Genomic DNA, 16,203 nt, shown 5'->3' with positions numbered 1-16,203 from the left:
GATTAAACCATGACCATTTCGACAAATTTTCAGATTGAAAAGTAACTTTTGGTTTGTGTTGTGTTAATTAAATAATGGGTCAGAAATATTCAGACATAATAATTAACTAAACGATTGAACATATGTTGTTATTAACAACAATTCACTTGTAGCGCACTACTTTCTCATTGTATTGTTTTATCCATTAGTAATTGTTATGATGATGTATTATCAATTATGCTCTAATAGCCTTAACATAGTAGAAATACTCTTCTATCGTATTCTTTGTAGGGATGATAGTCTAATTGTTTGAAATCCGCTCTTACTTTTCTAACATTTTTGTATAAAAGCTATAAATTAAAGTAGATTTTAGAAGAATATTAACACATCAACTAATTTTAATTATCAGTATAGGGTTGCGGAGATTGTTGATTTTAGATTGATATCATCAATGGATCAATGTTAGACCACCATTGAAAACCTGGGAGCACTGGAAGATTATTTAGTCCTAGTATGGGACTCCTCAGAAGTGCGCATCCACGATCCCGCACGTGAAACTCAAACCCAGGACTTTCGGTCTCGCACGCGAACGATTTCAAGTTTTCAGTAATGTTCTAACATTGATCTATTCATAATATCACTCTAAGCTGATTGTAGATCATATGAATTATCGAAATTAAATATTTGATTTTATCGAATCAACTGACTCACATCAATATATCTATCGTATGAAATACTTACTTCAAAACATTTTGAGTACTTGCTATTTGAAGGTCTTCTGGTGTTTTTTCAACAAAATGTCCATAAACATCAAATTCCAGTGGATAGTTAAGAATATAATCAAGAAATCCAACGGTATTTATCACCTTGAACTGTTAAAATGGAAAATGAAACTAGAACATTAACATAATATATTTTATAATTTTTAGCCATTTGAAACAACACAAGTGTTGGTTTTTTTATCAAAATCATATAACTATGTTTTCATATAATACTTCAACAAGGATGTCGAATATATCCCAGTCAAATAAAATATATCCTTAGTAAACTGCTTATCATAACAGCACAAAATAATGATGTTTTTGCGATGAAAATTCATAAATTCTACATTCCATATTCACTTGGTATTATTTGTTTGAATCTTTCCATTGATGTTTAGGACTGCAATTGATTAGTCTCTTATTGGCATATGTGCATACTGTGCCTATTGCCTCCGGCTGACGAATCCCGAATAGGACGAAACGCGCGCCCTGGATTCCACTGCTAGCCACTATTCATTTCTACATTCCATAGTTTGTCATTTCATTGTTATTCATTAAAAGTTTACAAGTTCCTAAAAAAACCTTTTAGAGCTGTTAGATTTTGATCTCACTATAAAGTTAACTAAATAATGAAAAGTAGGTTTATGATAATCATCGTTTAACTAAATAGAGTATGTGTAATTTCAGTACAGAATTCTGAAAGTAAATTACTCAAGAGTTCAATACATTTCTCGTTTATACACATTTTAATTTTAATTGTGGTGAAAAAATATGCTAAAAAAAGGTTTGCAAGCAGTGCATATCAGTAAATCATGTGTAACAACAACAACAGTTGCTGACCAGCTGTGAATGATATAATATTTTTAATTTATGAATTCCAGGATAACCGTTTCTAGATAATCAAGGGAAACTCTCTAGCGTACTGTACTTTTCGCTTAAATTCTTAAAAATTTAAGTTATCTGTTAGTTGTCAGAACTTTATAAAAACCCAGTTCATCAATTGATACAAAGACAATAACGTAACCTGAAATGTGATTAGTGGTCAGATGTTATCTGACGTTATAAGAATAATAACGGTAACAATAATAATCGTATATTTTGTTGTCTATCTATTTAAACGTAGCTGATATTTATATTCTATTAAATAACACTTCGTGTGTCTTACAGTGCTCCCCACTCAATATACATATGTTTCTTAAGTCATCATACTTATTTCCAATTACTATTTCCATTGTAATGAGTTTACACAAAAGGCTTATGGGGTCGATCAAGAAGGCAGTGCTGTAGTCATTTATTAATGAAATTAGATGGAAACTGTACTGTTATACACAGTTTTAGAGTACAACCAAACTGTTTTCGTTTAAACTGCACTTTTCGGACAAACTTTAAATATTTAGTTACACATATAGACCTAGCAGTGAATCAGATTCTACAGAACCTGAAAATGTGGTTGTCAGGCAAATGGAATGAAGTAACTAGTCAGTAAGTTGATTTAAGAAACTACTTTCAAACAAAAAAAAGAAAGCAATGAGAGGGAAACATCTTAAATTTGCGTTTTTGTCCATAATTAGTGTTAAGAATTGGAACTCTAAGTATTATGATAAACAAAATATTCACTATTATTCGATTACTATGTAAATAGATATCTTGGTGGATATTCTAAAATAATATCCATGACTTCTATTATCGCTACTCCGCCTGCAGCCCCTCCGGAGGCTACTACCAGTCCCAAGCCCGGATAAAGGAAGAGGGTTGGGCATGGGGTTAGCGACCCCATCCCGTAGAAAACTAACTCGCTAAAAAACGCTAACAAGAAAAAATAATCCAATACTATTATTGCAGTGTATTATAAATATAATTTATCAATTCGACAATCTTCTTGTATCCTGTTAAAGCTTCTTTTGAAAATCTCAAGTAGTTCACAATGTTCTATCTAAAACTAGTAATATAAAGCGCTACCTGTAAGATTGTTTTAACATTTAACGGGCTATTTCATTAAAGTATGATAATTGACAATAAGTTATCTCTTGATGATGTCGCTCTATGACTATACATTACCCTTTTCATTAAAAGTGTAAGCTTGTATTTAGTTTTTGATGATCAGTTAGTTATCTTATAATGAACCAACAATATCTCACTTGAATTTTTTTTGTAAAACTTAATTCTAAATATTATTAAGTTATATGATTTGATGGATTATATGATTATTCATCCTGATCTGATCCATAAATTTGTGGTAATATACTTAAAACCTCCAGCAAGCATAATCTCTAATATTCCTGTACCTTATAGGTAACAACACACATATATACTAAATATATACAAAACAAAGATGGAACAAAGAAATATCTGTTTAGAGCTATTGAAAGATTTTGTATACACTTTAATTATAGTTTTCAAGTGATATGTGAACAGTTTACTTGATGTAAATAAATTAATATATTTGTAATATCCCAATGAGTAGAAAAATTAGATTCTCTGACGTTTCGTGACTCGGTGTAAGCCACTTCTTCAGAGAATAAATAACCAATTTAAACTTGGATTAATGTTAATTTAGTTATTTATTCTCTGAAGAAGTAGTTTAAACTGAGTCACGAAACATCAGAAAATCTAATTATTCTACTCATTAGAATATTACAAATATATTAATTTCTATTTATTACAATCTACTCAATGCTCAATTCATTCAAAATGATCAAATCAAAACTTGATAATGATACCTACATCACATAATATAATAATATATCAGAGTTAATGATAGTTACTATTTTATAAAATTAGTACTTTACTATTACATTTTGTGATTGCATAATATTAACACCATCTATTTCATTATTATATGGTACAGTATCCGTTGAAAACACTTCATTATGTTGATGTTGAAATCTGATGACAAAAAAGAGAAAAAGGAGAAAGTGTCGTGTACAATATCTATAGTAAAATATAGAAGAAATGGGAAAAGACAGTTATTTTGTTAGAAAGGATAGAATATTCAAGAAACTGGAACTTTGGGCATTGTTTGTATGGTGAATGATGTACTTTTCTTTTATTAAGTAATTATGAAACAATTTATTTATTTTTGTATTGGTTGTTTGAATATTCCAATTGATGTTTAGGACTGCAATCGATCAGTCCCTCATTAACATATGTGCATCCTGTGAGGATTGCCTCAATATTGCCGTACGTCACATGTGTTATAAACAGAGATAGATATCTGGACTCAGTAAATAAGTGAATAACGTGATAGCATTTGAAGCTAACGGTGATAAGTTCGAGTCTTAGAGTAAACATTAACTCTGGGATGAAGGTTCATTTAGCTAACTAGTCCCAAAGTGTAATGAAACACGCGTCTTGGATTCCACTTCTATCCACCATTTATTTCTGCTTATTAAGCAATTAGTTTATGGTATTTTCATGTTTTGTCAACCCTAGATTATCATGAATTAGTTATGAACCAATTGCTCAATTTTTGTAATTTCTGACCATAATTGCTCTTTTGTGATTCTATGAGGTCATATATTTAATGTAGTGAATCTTGAGTGTTTAATTAAGTGTATTTAGGTCTTACCAACTGCGGACTAGCTATACAATGGAGGAAAGTTCTGTTTTGAACCAATAGGAATACAGATTTTTGCGGTCATTATCCATCGTTAGTTTTGTTAGTTAGATCGTATCATTGATCAAAGTAATGTCTGTTAGGCATGGATTGTGGCTCGTGATTCAGTTGATGGACACAGAAGACTAGCAGTCATAACTTAATTTACATTCTAACATTTCAATTTCCAGACAAATTATCGAGATATCTAGCATCGTTTAAAGTATTCATTATACTTGTAATGGAAGAATAGGTTTTAGGCAAGTTATGAGGTTTCTATTTACTAGTGGACTAGTTGTATAGGACTTATGTAAATTGTTATTTTCCGATTTCTAAATTGTCTAAATTTACTTCCGGGATTCATCCATCGTTACAACTTTTTTGGTTGAGGATAATTATTACAGTTTGACTCAATTGTTTAGACGTAAATTACTATTTTTATCTATAGTAGCCAAATATATATTGAGTTAGATAGCCTAATAGTGTGGTGTGGTCTACTTATATCTATATAAGTAGTATATGGTGTGGGTCAGACATAGAATGTATTTTGGCAGAAGACCGATGAGGAAAGAACTGAAATGAAGCGCAATCGTTTGGAAAATGCATGAACAACGAAATTAGAGAAGAAACAGTGAAGATTGAAACAATTGGTTGTTAATTTGCAAATTGACTGTTCATTGTATGGTATTCAGAATTTACTGAGATAGTCTGTAATCTTTGCTCAAATACATTCGATTGTCCCCAACTAGTGTTCTGTTCACAACAATAGCAGGCTAAAACTTGCATTTTCTAAAGTACAATAAGATCACATAAACTTAAAACAAGAACTACATTTAGGAAGATCATTAACTCAACCTTATAAATAAGTAGATTAGATTTAATGAGAAAAATCGCATTCAAAGTAAATATACTATGTTGTCTTACAATTTAAATACAATAAGTGTTAATCCAGTTTGATGAAACAGTGGCATAAAGAATCCCTATGTATAGGTAGACAAGTATAAATAGACAATCTTCCGTTGATTTAGAGGTCGGCGTTCGGAATCAATTCATGGTCTCATTTTTCTGTTGAGAACTGGATTGTAGACTAATTATCTCCTGAAGTTATGAAATTAAGCCATGATAGTTCTCTTCTCTGAAAAGTAACCACACAAACTGTATACCTATGTTGCTTGTATTGTTGTAAATAATTACTTCCAGTAAATTGTGTTAACAACAAAACGCTCACGTACTTTTATATATGTACACTTGGTAAACACTGCAATATGGTGTAGCGACATATCAACTACACGTATCTCACTTATCTATTGTATATGTTTCATCAATGTATTACATCTTTTGTCATTTTAGCTATCATTGCACTCTGTTGGTGTATATTCATACATTGGTAAAGTGTTGAACTTTTTAAATTTATGAGTCAGTACTGATGGTTATATATGTATTAGATTCATTTTTCATAAGACAAGTAAGTGATTATTGAGATTCTGTCTAGGCTTGATGTTATGTCGATATAGATTATAGAAAAAACGAAGAGCTACTGTTATGGTATGTCTAAAAGAATTTGAAAAGAAAGGATGTTGATAAGCTTAATTTACATAAAACAATGGCATTATTATAGTTTAAAATATACTACTAGTAACAATATTACTAACCTGTACTGACAGAAAACATCAGTAAAAGATGAATTGAATTTCTTTGCATTTAAAATATTAATACGAAATTTGAATATTTCACCAAGCTTTAAGAAACTAGGTAAATCATTTTCTGACAATTGTAAGGAATCCATCAACCATTCTTCACTAGATTTCCGACGGTCAGCTTTGCATATTAAAAAAAACAATATTAGCGAGAAGGCAAATAACACATATAATACACCCAGTTAATAAAATGATATAAAATGTTCTAATTTGAAAGACTATATGGGTATCTTTATGCAAGAAAACTAAATGATTACGATCTAGTATGTGCTTGGATTCAGATAACACATGTTCAAATTCACTCATTATCTATTTAACATGATTTCATTCATGGTTGCTTTATATCATGGATTGAATAAACTTGGAAATCTCGATCGTTACACACCACCTCAGTTAATTGAAGGGAATGTACTCACGAATATCCTAGATATAAACTTGTTACGACACATATCTAAGTTTATTATTATTATTATTAATGGCTTTATTCAATATTATATTCTGGTACAATGTAGAATTCTCAGCACGAGTTATTTCAACAAGTTTTTTTTACCAAAAAAAGCAAAAATAAAGAAAAAAAAGTCTGAGTCTGTACAAAATATCAGATGCGAGACATGCTCAAGAATACAGGCTATTTACTAAGTTAACTTTAACAATCTGTTCGTCACAGAGTATTTTTGCTAGGTAAGGTATTACAGAAGTTTTATAGATTTGCTTGAGTGCATAGATTTTAATATATTTACGTCTCGTTCTATTAGAAGATATACAAGGAGAAAGATATGAATGAAGTGGATGGTTAGTATCTGATAAGATAACACCTGCTAGGAGTTTGCAAGACTTAAGATGTCTATCCACAAGCATGATGATAATGACCTCAAAAGACTCACCACACACCTTTCAAACTGCCTTCAGCACTCTCCGCAGTACAGCAAAGTCTTTTCTCAAAAGCCCAGGAAAGAATAATGGGTAATATGCAGGAATTTACAAATTGTATGGGTAAATGACGACTAATCCCAAAAGCATGCAGCCTCTTTATGTGGTAAGTCAAACGGTAAACTTTTTTCGATAACAGTAAAACATGAGAAGACCAAGAGAGATCAGAGGAAAAAGTAACACCAAGATAATTGACCGTCGGTACTGTGTTTATCAAGGAGTCTCCAATAGCACAAGCTATATGGGATCCCAAAATATTTTATAGGTGCTGTCCATGTCTCAGGCTAAAGTTAACAGCTTGACATTTAGATGGATCAAGTAAGAGACCATTACCAACAGACCACCATTCAATACGAAACAAAAACTCGTTCATTTCTATGGGATGTAAGGAGGTAGAAATTGGCATACATACAGTGAGGTCGTCCACATATTTTACAAAAGCAGATCATGCAAAGAAAAAGAGAAAAGAAGAGGTGAGAGAACAGCTCCTTGTGGCACACCTTCATTAGACAGAAGAGGCGTTGAACACTTTTCTTTTAACAAGATGTACTGTGATCTTCCAGAAAGGTAGGAACATAGCCAATTAGTTATTCAGCTGTCAGTGTTGACGCTGATCAGCTTGTTAAGTAAGAGGTATCTTGGAATAGAACCAGAAGCAGAAGTATAGTCCGAAAAGCGCATCGAACATACTTCTTACCCTTTTCCAAGTTGAACACTATATTGTGATACGGAACAGCAACGGCACCTAAGGTGCTTCTTTTGCATTTGTAAGCAAACTGATAAGGATCACTGTGCTCTTTTATTGCAGGTTGAAGTGAGAGTATCAATAATTTTTCCATTATTTTGAAGAAAGGTGAAGTTATTGCTATGGGTCTAAGTCTCACATTTTTATCACCAGATACTTTCTTACGTATAGGGACTATCTTTATCTTTCTCCACATTTTTGGTATGAGGTTAGTTGAGAAGGATCTGTTAAAGATATTCGTGAATGGATAACATAGAACGTCAGCACATTTTTTAAAAAGGAGGTTTGGGATACCATCAGGTCCTAAACATTGGGATGAATTAAGTGACTGGAGACATTTTCGGACATCATTTTCAGTGAAAGGAGGAACACAATTATTCTTCATACCTGTGGATACAGGGAGCATGACGTCAGATGACTGACGTACAAAAGACTTATTTAAGTCACAAACATTGAACTGGTTATCGCTTCTAATCCGCCTGTCCCCTGTAAGTTCTTTAAAGAGTTTCCACATACTTGGAGAGTTTTTACAAGATAGGAGTTTCTAAGTAAACACAGAGTTGAGACGTCTAATCTCTAGGTTTATTTGACTATTTAACTTACGAACTTCAGTAGTATTTTTCTCCTTGTACATTCTTTTTCCCCCCATAGTCGTTTTAGTTGTGGAGATGTAAGTCGATCAAAACTTAAAAAGATGGTTTCAGTAGGACAGCAAATATCAAAACAGAATTTAAGATAACAGGTGATAACATCAACGGTGTTTTCCAGTGAGTCATCTGTAAATAATTCTCAGTCGTACGAAACATGTTTTTCAGATTTTGTATATTTTCTTCTGAGTAATTCCTATATCTGACTTTTTTGGTCTGATATAAGTGTGTACTCTTTCCATGTTTTCCATATACTTTAGGTAGAACACGAATTATACAGTGATCCGAGCTAGACAATAGAGCAAATCACAGCGTAATGCAGTAGTGAATTGAACTCAATACTCCAATTAAACTTTTGCTATCCCCTCACTAACTCTTGATAAAGCCACTAAACTACTAAAGAAGCAAATAAGAAATAAAGGTTCATTGCCCTTTCGAACTAACAATGAAAGACTGAGAAATATATGGATATTTATATATTTTCTATAGTGTACTTGAGAACCGGACATTCAAAATGCAGTTCGATCGTGTTTGATTTTATTATTTTGTCCTAAACCCACTTGGAACGTTAGAAGTTGGAAAAAAACAGCCGTCCTAGTCATCACTGTTTGAACTCAAATCGGTGATTCACTTAAAAAAGCCATTTCATTAACATTTGTTCATTATTTGATGAATATTTTATAATTGAGTAAAACTAAGGAAAAGGTTGGTCGAATGTATTATGTGAAGCTTTTTCAACATGTGAAATAGAAAGTATGACTTTTTCCCTGGAACTTCCCTGGAACTCGGTGATTAAGAAATATCTTTAATTTTTTTCTTTTTTTATAGAGTCTCTGCGTTATGTATTATCAAAGCTTAGTAGGGTATGCTAGTTTCTCATTCTATTTTTACATATATCTTTAAAAATGGACAAATTTATACAAATTAGTTTATGTTTATCTTAATGGATCTATTTGAGACCGTTTATTAATTCATAAGGCGATTATACGACTTCCTAATTTTTGTTAACGATGCCAAAGTTTTACTGTTAACCCTAACCAAGGATGCTTTTCTTCTGATTTAATGTTCCCCATGAACTTGCTCATTTCTGATAGGTCGCCACATCTTTTATTTCGCTTGAAGGTCATGTTTTCGTTACTGTGTATACTGAATCGCGCTATTTCAATTTATTCTGCTTAAACATGAATTTTTCCTACACTTTATCTTCCTGTGTTAGTGGATTATTAATGAAGTGTTAAATGTCACCAACTGTTGTTATCGAGTTCTCCATAGAACCGTTTGTAGTTAGAATAGCTCAACTGTTTCATAATTTGTAGGCCCATATCAATGCTTACAGTCAAATAAAATTGTGGAGATATACGAACTGATCAGATTGCATTGTTATACATATCATTACAGTGATTTAAATAATACGAATACTACTTTGCATAAGTAACCAATAGTATAAAATTTGATTTTAATATTATTATTACTATTCAGTTTATTTACTGTTGATGATATAAACCAAATTACATAAAATATAATGGAATATACTATTTTTGTGGCCTCTTATCTGACTCAAGGTTGATTGTATGAATGATTGCTGTCGAAATATACATCCTGACTATTCTCGTATATTATTATCGACTTAATCCGCGTTAGTAAATAACGGAATCAAATAATTCAAATATGAGAATGAATTTTGAATACGTGTATTTCATAGAATCGTTGATTCAGACAGACGGACGAAGAGACGTAGTGAAGAGGAGAGAGCGAAGTGAGATGGCGCGTACTGGAGAATGCGTATGAGCCAACTCGATTTAATCAAGCATTAGTCAAAATTTATAGCCACACAAAATAAGCTACAGATAAGTGATGAGTGCGATAGTCAACGCACACACATAAGCTTACAAAAACAGTCAATATTATTAAGTGAATAATTGAAAAGGTCAAAGTGTGACTCAAGAAGAATGAATAAATTGGCCTGTCCAGAAGCTAGAATAAGTCATATGGTCTTAACATAGTAACCGACACTATTCTATCGACCTTCAATACGTTCGTATATTTTGAGACCAAAAATAAAAATAAAAAAAACTTGAAAATACAAGATCTATGGAAAATCTCGTTTAAATATACTAATATATACATTTCAGTATATTAATTAGTTCATATAAACTGGAGTGAACTCTTCATAGAAAAGTTAACGATTAGAATGAAATCCGATTGGTAACTATTGTCAATCGAGAAACTAATCCATATTTCAGTGCTGTTATCGTTTCATTTTCAAAATATTGGGATAGTTTCTATTCAAATAACAAGAAATCCTCATAGGTTATGTATTGTGGGTGTAACAGATAAGCGACCTGGAATACAGACGGAGTATGATTTTATTCGTAATAACAATTGGTGTAAACCATCTTAATAATAATTATTTGCTCACTCTTCAATAGCTTCCAGAATAATTCCCAAAATATTACGAATTGATAGAGTTGAAAAATTTGAGTCATCGGTAGGGATTCAACTATCACAATGTAAAACTGTTACAGTGACGCTTGAAGTAACTTAGCTACATATTTGACGGTGTCATGGTTACACATTCCTAATGAATCTCATACTATATCGTGTCAATTATCTAGTGGATCCTCTTTTTCAAAAGTTAGCTAGGTAAGGCTTAACCATAATATAAATTCTATCCTAAAATTAAATAAGTTGTTTACTATTGGATGTAACCTAGTTACAACTTGAATGATGTTCGTTTAATCGAATGAAAATGTTAACTAAAAGATTTCCCAAATAAATTGTACACACATTTATTAACAAGTAATTCATTTAACTTACTCAATGTTAATTCATGTGAAAACTGACAATGGCGTCTACAATTCAATTCATTCTCTTTATCATAATCACTGAATTGTTTATTCAAACTTTCTTCCTGAAATGATAAACAGTTTTCTTTTGGTTTACCAATATTTTTCCCATTGATATCATAATTATTTGTTCTAAAGCTATTTGTAGTTGACATTGAAGATCTCTATTAAAACAAAATCATTCAGTAAAAAACACTATGGTTAACTAATCAGATCTACTGTTCTGTCGATTATTGGAAATACTATAATCTTCTAAAATAAGTATTTAGTAATCTCATGTTTACCTGAGTGAAATATGTTTCAGAGAGATATTCATATCATTCTACATAGCAAATTATTTAATTTAAATGAAATCTGTAAAATCATTTTTATCAATGTGTTGTTGGTTGATAAAATGTCAAGATAACTAGGTACCTGTTATATTCCGTGGATATTTATGAATGGTAACTTTGAGAACTATTCGTGGGCCATCATGATATGTACATTTCCTGTTGTATAATTGTTAAGTAACTAAACTATTCATTTTCGTATCCCTCTTATCATAAGCTTTATTTTGACCTATAGACTATTATTTTACGATTTACCATTCTTGAGTTATCCCCAGTCTATTAATTAGTGTTCCCCACATTCCCAGCCACATTTGGCCAAATCTTGTACAAATGTTATTTTCTATTTCATGTTACGATGTGATCTGTTTGATTGGTATATAAACCCAGTATGTTTGAGAATAATGATTCATATATTGCAGAGGCTGTTATCGGTGTTCTGGACTTAACTGGCTGGGCTAGGCAGATAGCAGGACAGATAGGTACTCAAGACTGCTCATACGGTTTTTTGTGTATCATTTGGCGATCAATAAATTCACTGTTCTCTAATAGACATGCACACGATATAACAGTAACCTTAACTGATTTAATGAAACAAAGAAATTAAAATACAAAGTAAAGAAAAAAAGAACACTAAATTGACAAAACTAGTGAAAATTTAGGAGGTAAAACAGTCCGTCTCATCAGCCTTACGTGATATATTTGTTCCTCTCCAGCCACCTTAAATGACATACTACAATTGGAGAGCATCTGTAATAAAATTCACTAGTGTTTACACCTAATATAGTGGGGTTTCATAGGGGGCAGTGAAAATCGCATTCATAGTGGGAGACTAAACAGCTAATGAACCTGAATTCTAAGGGTTATCAAAAGGTGTTTCAAACAGTGGAAACGGAGATGGAACACAACTTTAACCTTGAATAAGAAGTATTTTGAAGGAATACAATTGAAAAAATACCATAAAATTTGGTGAAACACTGTTTTCGTAACTTCAATTTACGTATAGAAAGAATAGAATAGATATTTTAATATATACTTGCCCATTTAATGTATTGTGAAGTGTCAAATACAATTTCCAATTCATCATATCCATTTGTATTTATATTAACTTCAGATTGACAAATAGTTTGATCATTTGTCGTTTTATTCTCATATCGGTTTAGATTGAGAATAGGTTGAACTTCAATATTTAAAATACCAGTTATTGAACTATGTTCATTTAATAAAGTGACGGGTTGGTCAGAACTAATCAACGTACCAGAAGCCAAAAGTCATAACAAACCTCTAGAAAAATAGGAATTAACATGATGAAGAAAAAAAACATTATAAATGATTGAGTTAAGTAAGAATAATTTTGTCAATCGTATCACATGAAGATAGTAAATTTTTCTATGAGATAGATAGTATTATAGAAATGACTCAGCCGGTTGTTCGGTGCTCATATATACGGACTGGTTTATAACCTTTGAACAGTTGTCTTGATAAGGCTAATCACTTAAATGACTTTGCCTCATGGTATCTTACATATTTTTTTACTAAGTATGTAAGTAGGTGATCACAAATTATTCGGATTAAAATTAGGCAGTTTGGCGTGATACATTTTTATCTTCTCAATATATACCTTTCCCTTTTTAGTTTCACCACTTATGAATATCAAGCTTAATTGACACAAACAAACTTCAGAATGACAAGTACATCATTTCTTTACTACCTAAAAGTTCTATGAGGTTTAAGTTCATACTTCATTAGAGACCTATACAACACTTTTAGCTTATACATCCTTGACGGTGAAATAGTTTAAGTAACTACCTAGTTCCATATTTATGATAAACACATATAACATATATAGTAATATTTCATTTAGAATTTAAAGAATGTGCGGTTTAATGTGCCAGATAATGCTTATTATAGAGTTATACTACTAAAAAGTAGCATAAACGACATACAAAAATTATAATATACACTACTTTTTCTCCACGAAGCTGAACAAATAAACCTACAGTTTTGTTTAACTCATATAACACAACAATCTGACTGAGAAATAGGAGCCCAAATAAGAAAGATTTTAAAAATCCCAAAAACAGAAATACAACTAGATTAGCTTATACATAAAAATGTAAACATCATATGTTTTGTAAATATATACTGATAACTGTTGGAACTTCATCATTTAATCTACTCATTCTTTTAACTAGAAGAGTTTTGAAATTTTCACTACTTCGTTAGTCTGATCATTCAATAGAAGGTAAAGCCTCATTATCCTGAAATTAAGATTCTTGCTTACTTGATTTGGATTGAATATATACCAATAATCTCGGTTGTACAGTTAGATAAAAACAAGTTCAAATATTTCAAATTTCAAATTATATAACCGTAAGCTTCTATAGACAGTGAAATTACCACTTTTTTTTAAAAGTACATAGGAATTCGGGGAGATCAAAACAAATTTGTTTTTAACACTTACCTGCCAATTTTATGATACCAAGGAAATTCATTTCGAAATGGATCCTTTTTAATGTCATTAAATGGCATTTCATTATCATTCGAATTATATGGTTTCTCATTTAGTGTATTATATTCAATACTTTTCAGTGTAGGAGAAAATGCTGTCTCCATTTCATAATAATCATGCATTGCTTGAAGACGACGTCTAAAATATGTTGGATACATTTAAAAAGCATCTTTAGTCAAAAAACAGGTTCATTGGACGTTTACAAGAGTAATATAGAAATTCAATCACACATTTATTTACTGGCCAAACGAAAAAGATTAAAATTGTAGCAGTCCGAATACTAGCACTGAAAGTTTCAACTTTCCCAATATTCGTTGCATTGTAACAGAAGAAGTCTAGCTTCAATCAACCCGCGATATTGTGCGACCATCTTTCAGTGTCTTTGGTGGGTACCTTCCTCACACTCAACATGGTTTAGATCTGCTGATCATGGTGTCTCACTTAGACTTAGGAAATTTAATCTCTTAGCTAGTCATTAGTGAGCAATTCAATAATCTCCCCCAACCCCATAGTGACAACTATCGTGTGCTTTTAGTTTAAGATAATGTGCTGTAACTAACTATGGAGGAAAGGATTTCACCATACACTTTTGTTCTTGAACTTTATCCCATATATTGCATTAAATACATGATATTCTTATGCTCTCAAGTCGGTTTTATGATTCGCTTACTTTGAATATTTCCCTACTTACAGATGTCCAGAACTTTATGTCCACCTTACCACAAATAGAAGCGATTTCAATTTATAGGTGTGCACAAAAAACCTAGAGTAATAATTAAAAATACATCACTAGAACAGCCGTGGTCAAACAGTGTACGAAACAATATTTAAAAATAGAACACAGGACACAGTGTTTGATACCAACCAACCTTTAATACACATAATGGTCTATAACGTCATAAGTCAACTCCTATTAGAAACCAAATATTAATTCAATTGAATATAACTACTATATAACGATCAACCCATCAAATCCCATATGATAGTTTCCTTTTATTGAACTTATAGTTAGTGTTCATTGTATAAAGGAATGAAAGACTTTTCACTTTCTGAAACTTCAATTATGATCTTCCAAACATATCTGTAAACTTACTGAAATGTATTCAAGCTCCAATATTGTATTGAATCACTTAAAAGATCACGAATTTCTATAACCAAAATAGTTGAATTTTTCGATTTATTTTGATAAAATTTTTCTAAGGAATACCAATATGAATTCGATAGATGGTTAATTTCATTTTCTATTTCTGGTAAACTTTGAATTGATGATGAACATTCACTGCATTGATTTTCACATGAATCATAATTAAATTTATCCAATGGATTTAATTCATTTGGTATAGATGTATATGGTGTAGAAGTTAATAAGACGAATTGAAATTGAACCTAAAAAAAGAATCATTGTAACCATGTCAACAAAACAAGCTAGTACAATTATGTAATGAAATTCGATTTTACTAAATTTGCTATAATGATCTTATGTAATTAGTATTAACGACTAAGTGGATAACCAAGGGAAGATATATTAAATGTTAAATGAAGTCATTACTGAAGACTGACACTCATGCTTTCTATGTTATCAAGAGATTGACGAGCTTACATGGAAAGTAAGAACTCAGTAACTTCTTTAACATCAACTTTGCTTTATTCATAATATTCTGATTGAAAACTTGAAATAATATTCAAGTCTCCTTGACAAACTATGACTATTTGGTTACAGCCTCATCAATGGACATTAGGTAGAGTAATTCAAATATTGCATTTTCTTTATGATGTATACCATAGCCCTTGAATCTAGTGCAACACTATATATTACGATTCAGACTCAAAGAAACTATGACATTTTGTTATCCTCATAGTTGAAATCATGAATCAATTGAAGCTAGACCACCATGAAAAACCTGAAAGTACTGGACGGCCGTTTCGTCTTATTATGAGACTCCTCAGCAGTGCGCATTCACGATCCCGCACTCGCGAGATTCCAAACCCAGGACCTACCGGTCTCGCGCCGGAGCACTTAAACGATAGACCACTGGGCCGGCATCCAACGATGTTAATGTCCAATTTCATGACTCATGATTTCAACTATGAAAATTCTAAATTCTACACAAAACCCCTTCTGATTTTGTTATCTGTCGTCTGACTTAGGTGAAATGATAAGAGAT

At 31.5% G+C, this 16,203-nt stretch overlaps 1 protein-coding gene across 1 annotated transcript in view; it reads right to left on the bottom strand.

Annotated features, from left to right (window-relative positions):
- Smp_159790 (putative kif1) overlaps positions 1-16,203 on the bottom strand; it is a gene marked incomplete at both ends in the record, with an annotated part of 93,627 nt that overhangs the window by 35,159 nt on the left and 42,265 nt on the right. The window contains 8 exon segments of the mRNA XM_018793292.1: positions 721-845; positions 3,530-3,626; positions 5,988-6,099; positions 8,002-8,193; positions 12,647-12,797; positions 12,801-12,810; positions 13,991-14,176; positions 15,132-15,424. Of these exon segments, the coding sequence (XP_018647819.1) occupies positions 721-845; positions 3,530-3,626; positions 5,988-6,099; positions 8,002-8,193; positions 12,647-12,797; positions 12,801-12,810; positions 13,991-14,176; positions 15,132-15,424 (1,166 nt within the window).

This window comes from Schistosoma mansoni, chromosome 1 (genome assembly GCF_000237925.1).
Source record: "Schistosoma mansoni strain Puerto Rico chromosome 1, complete genome".
Taxonomy (NCBI): Eukaryota; Metazoa; Platyhelminthes; class Trematoda; order Strigeidida; family Schistosomatidae; genus Schistosoma; species Schistosoma mansoni.
Note: the sequence above shows the minus strand (reverse complement) of the source record. Positions and strands in the feature narration are given on the sequence as shown.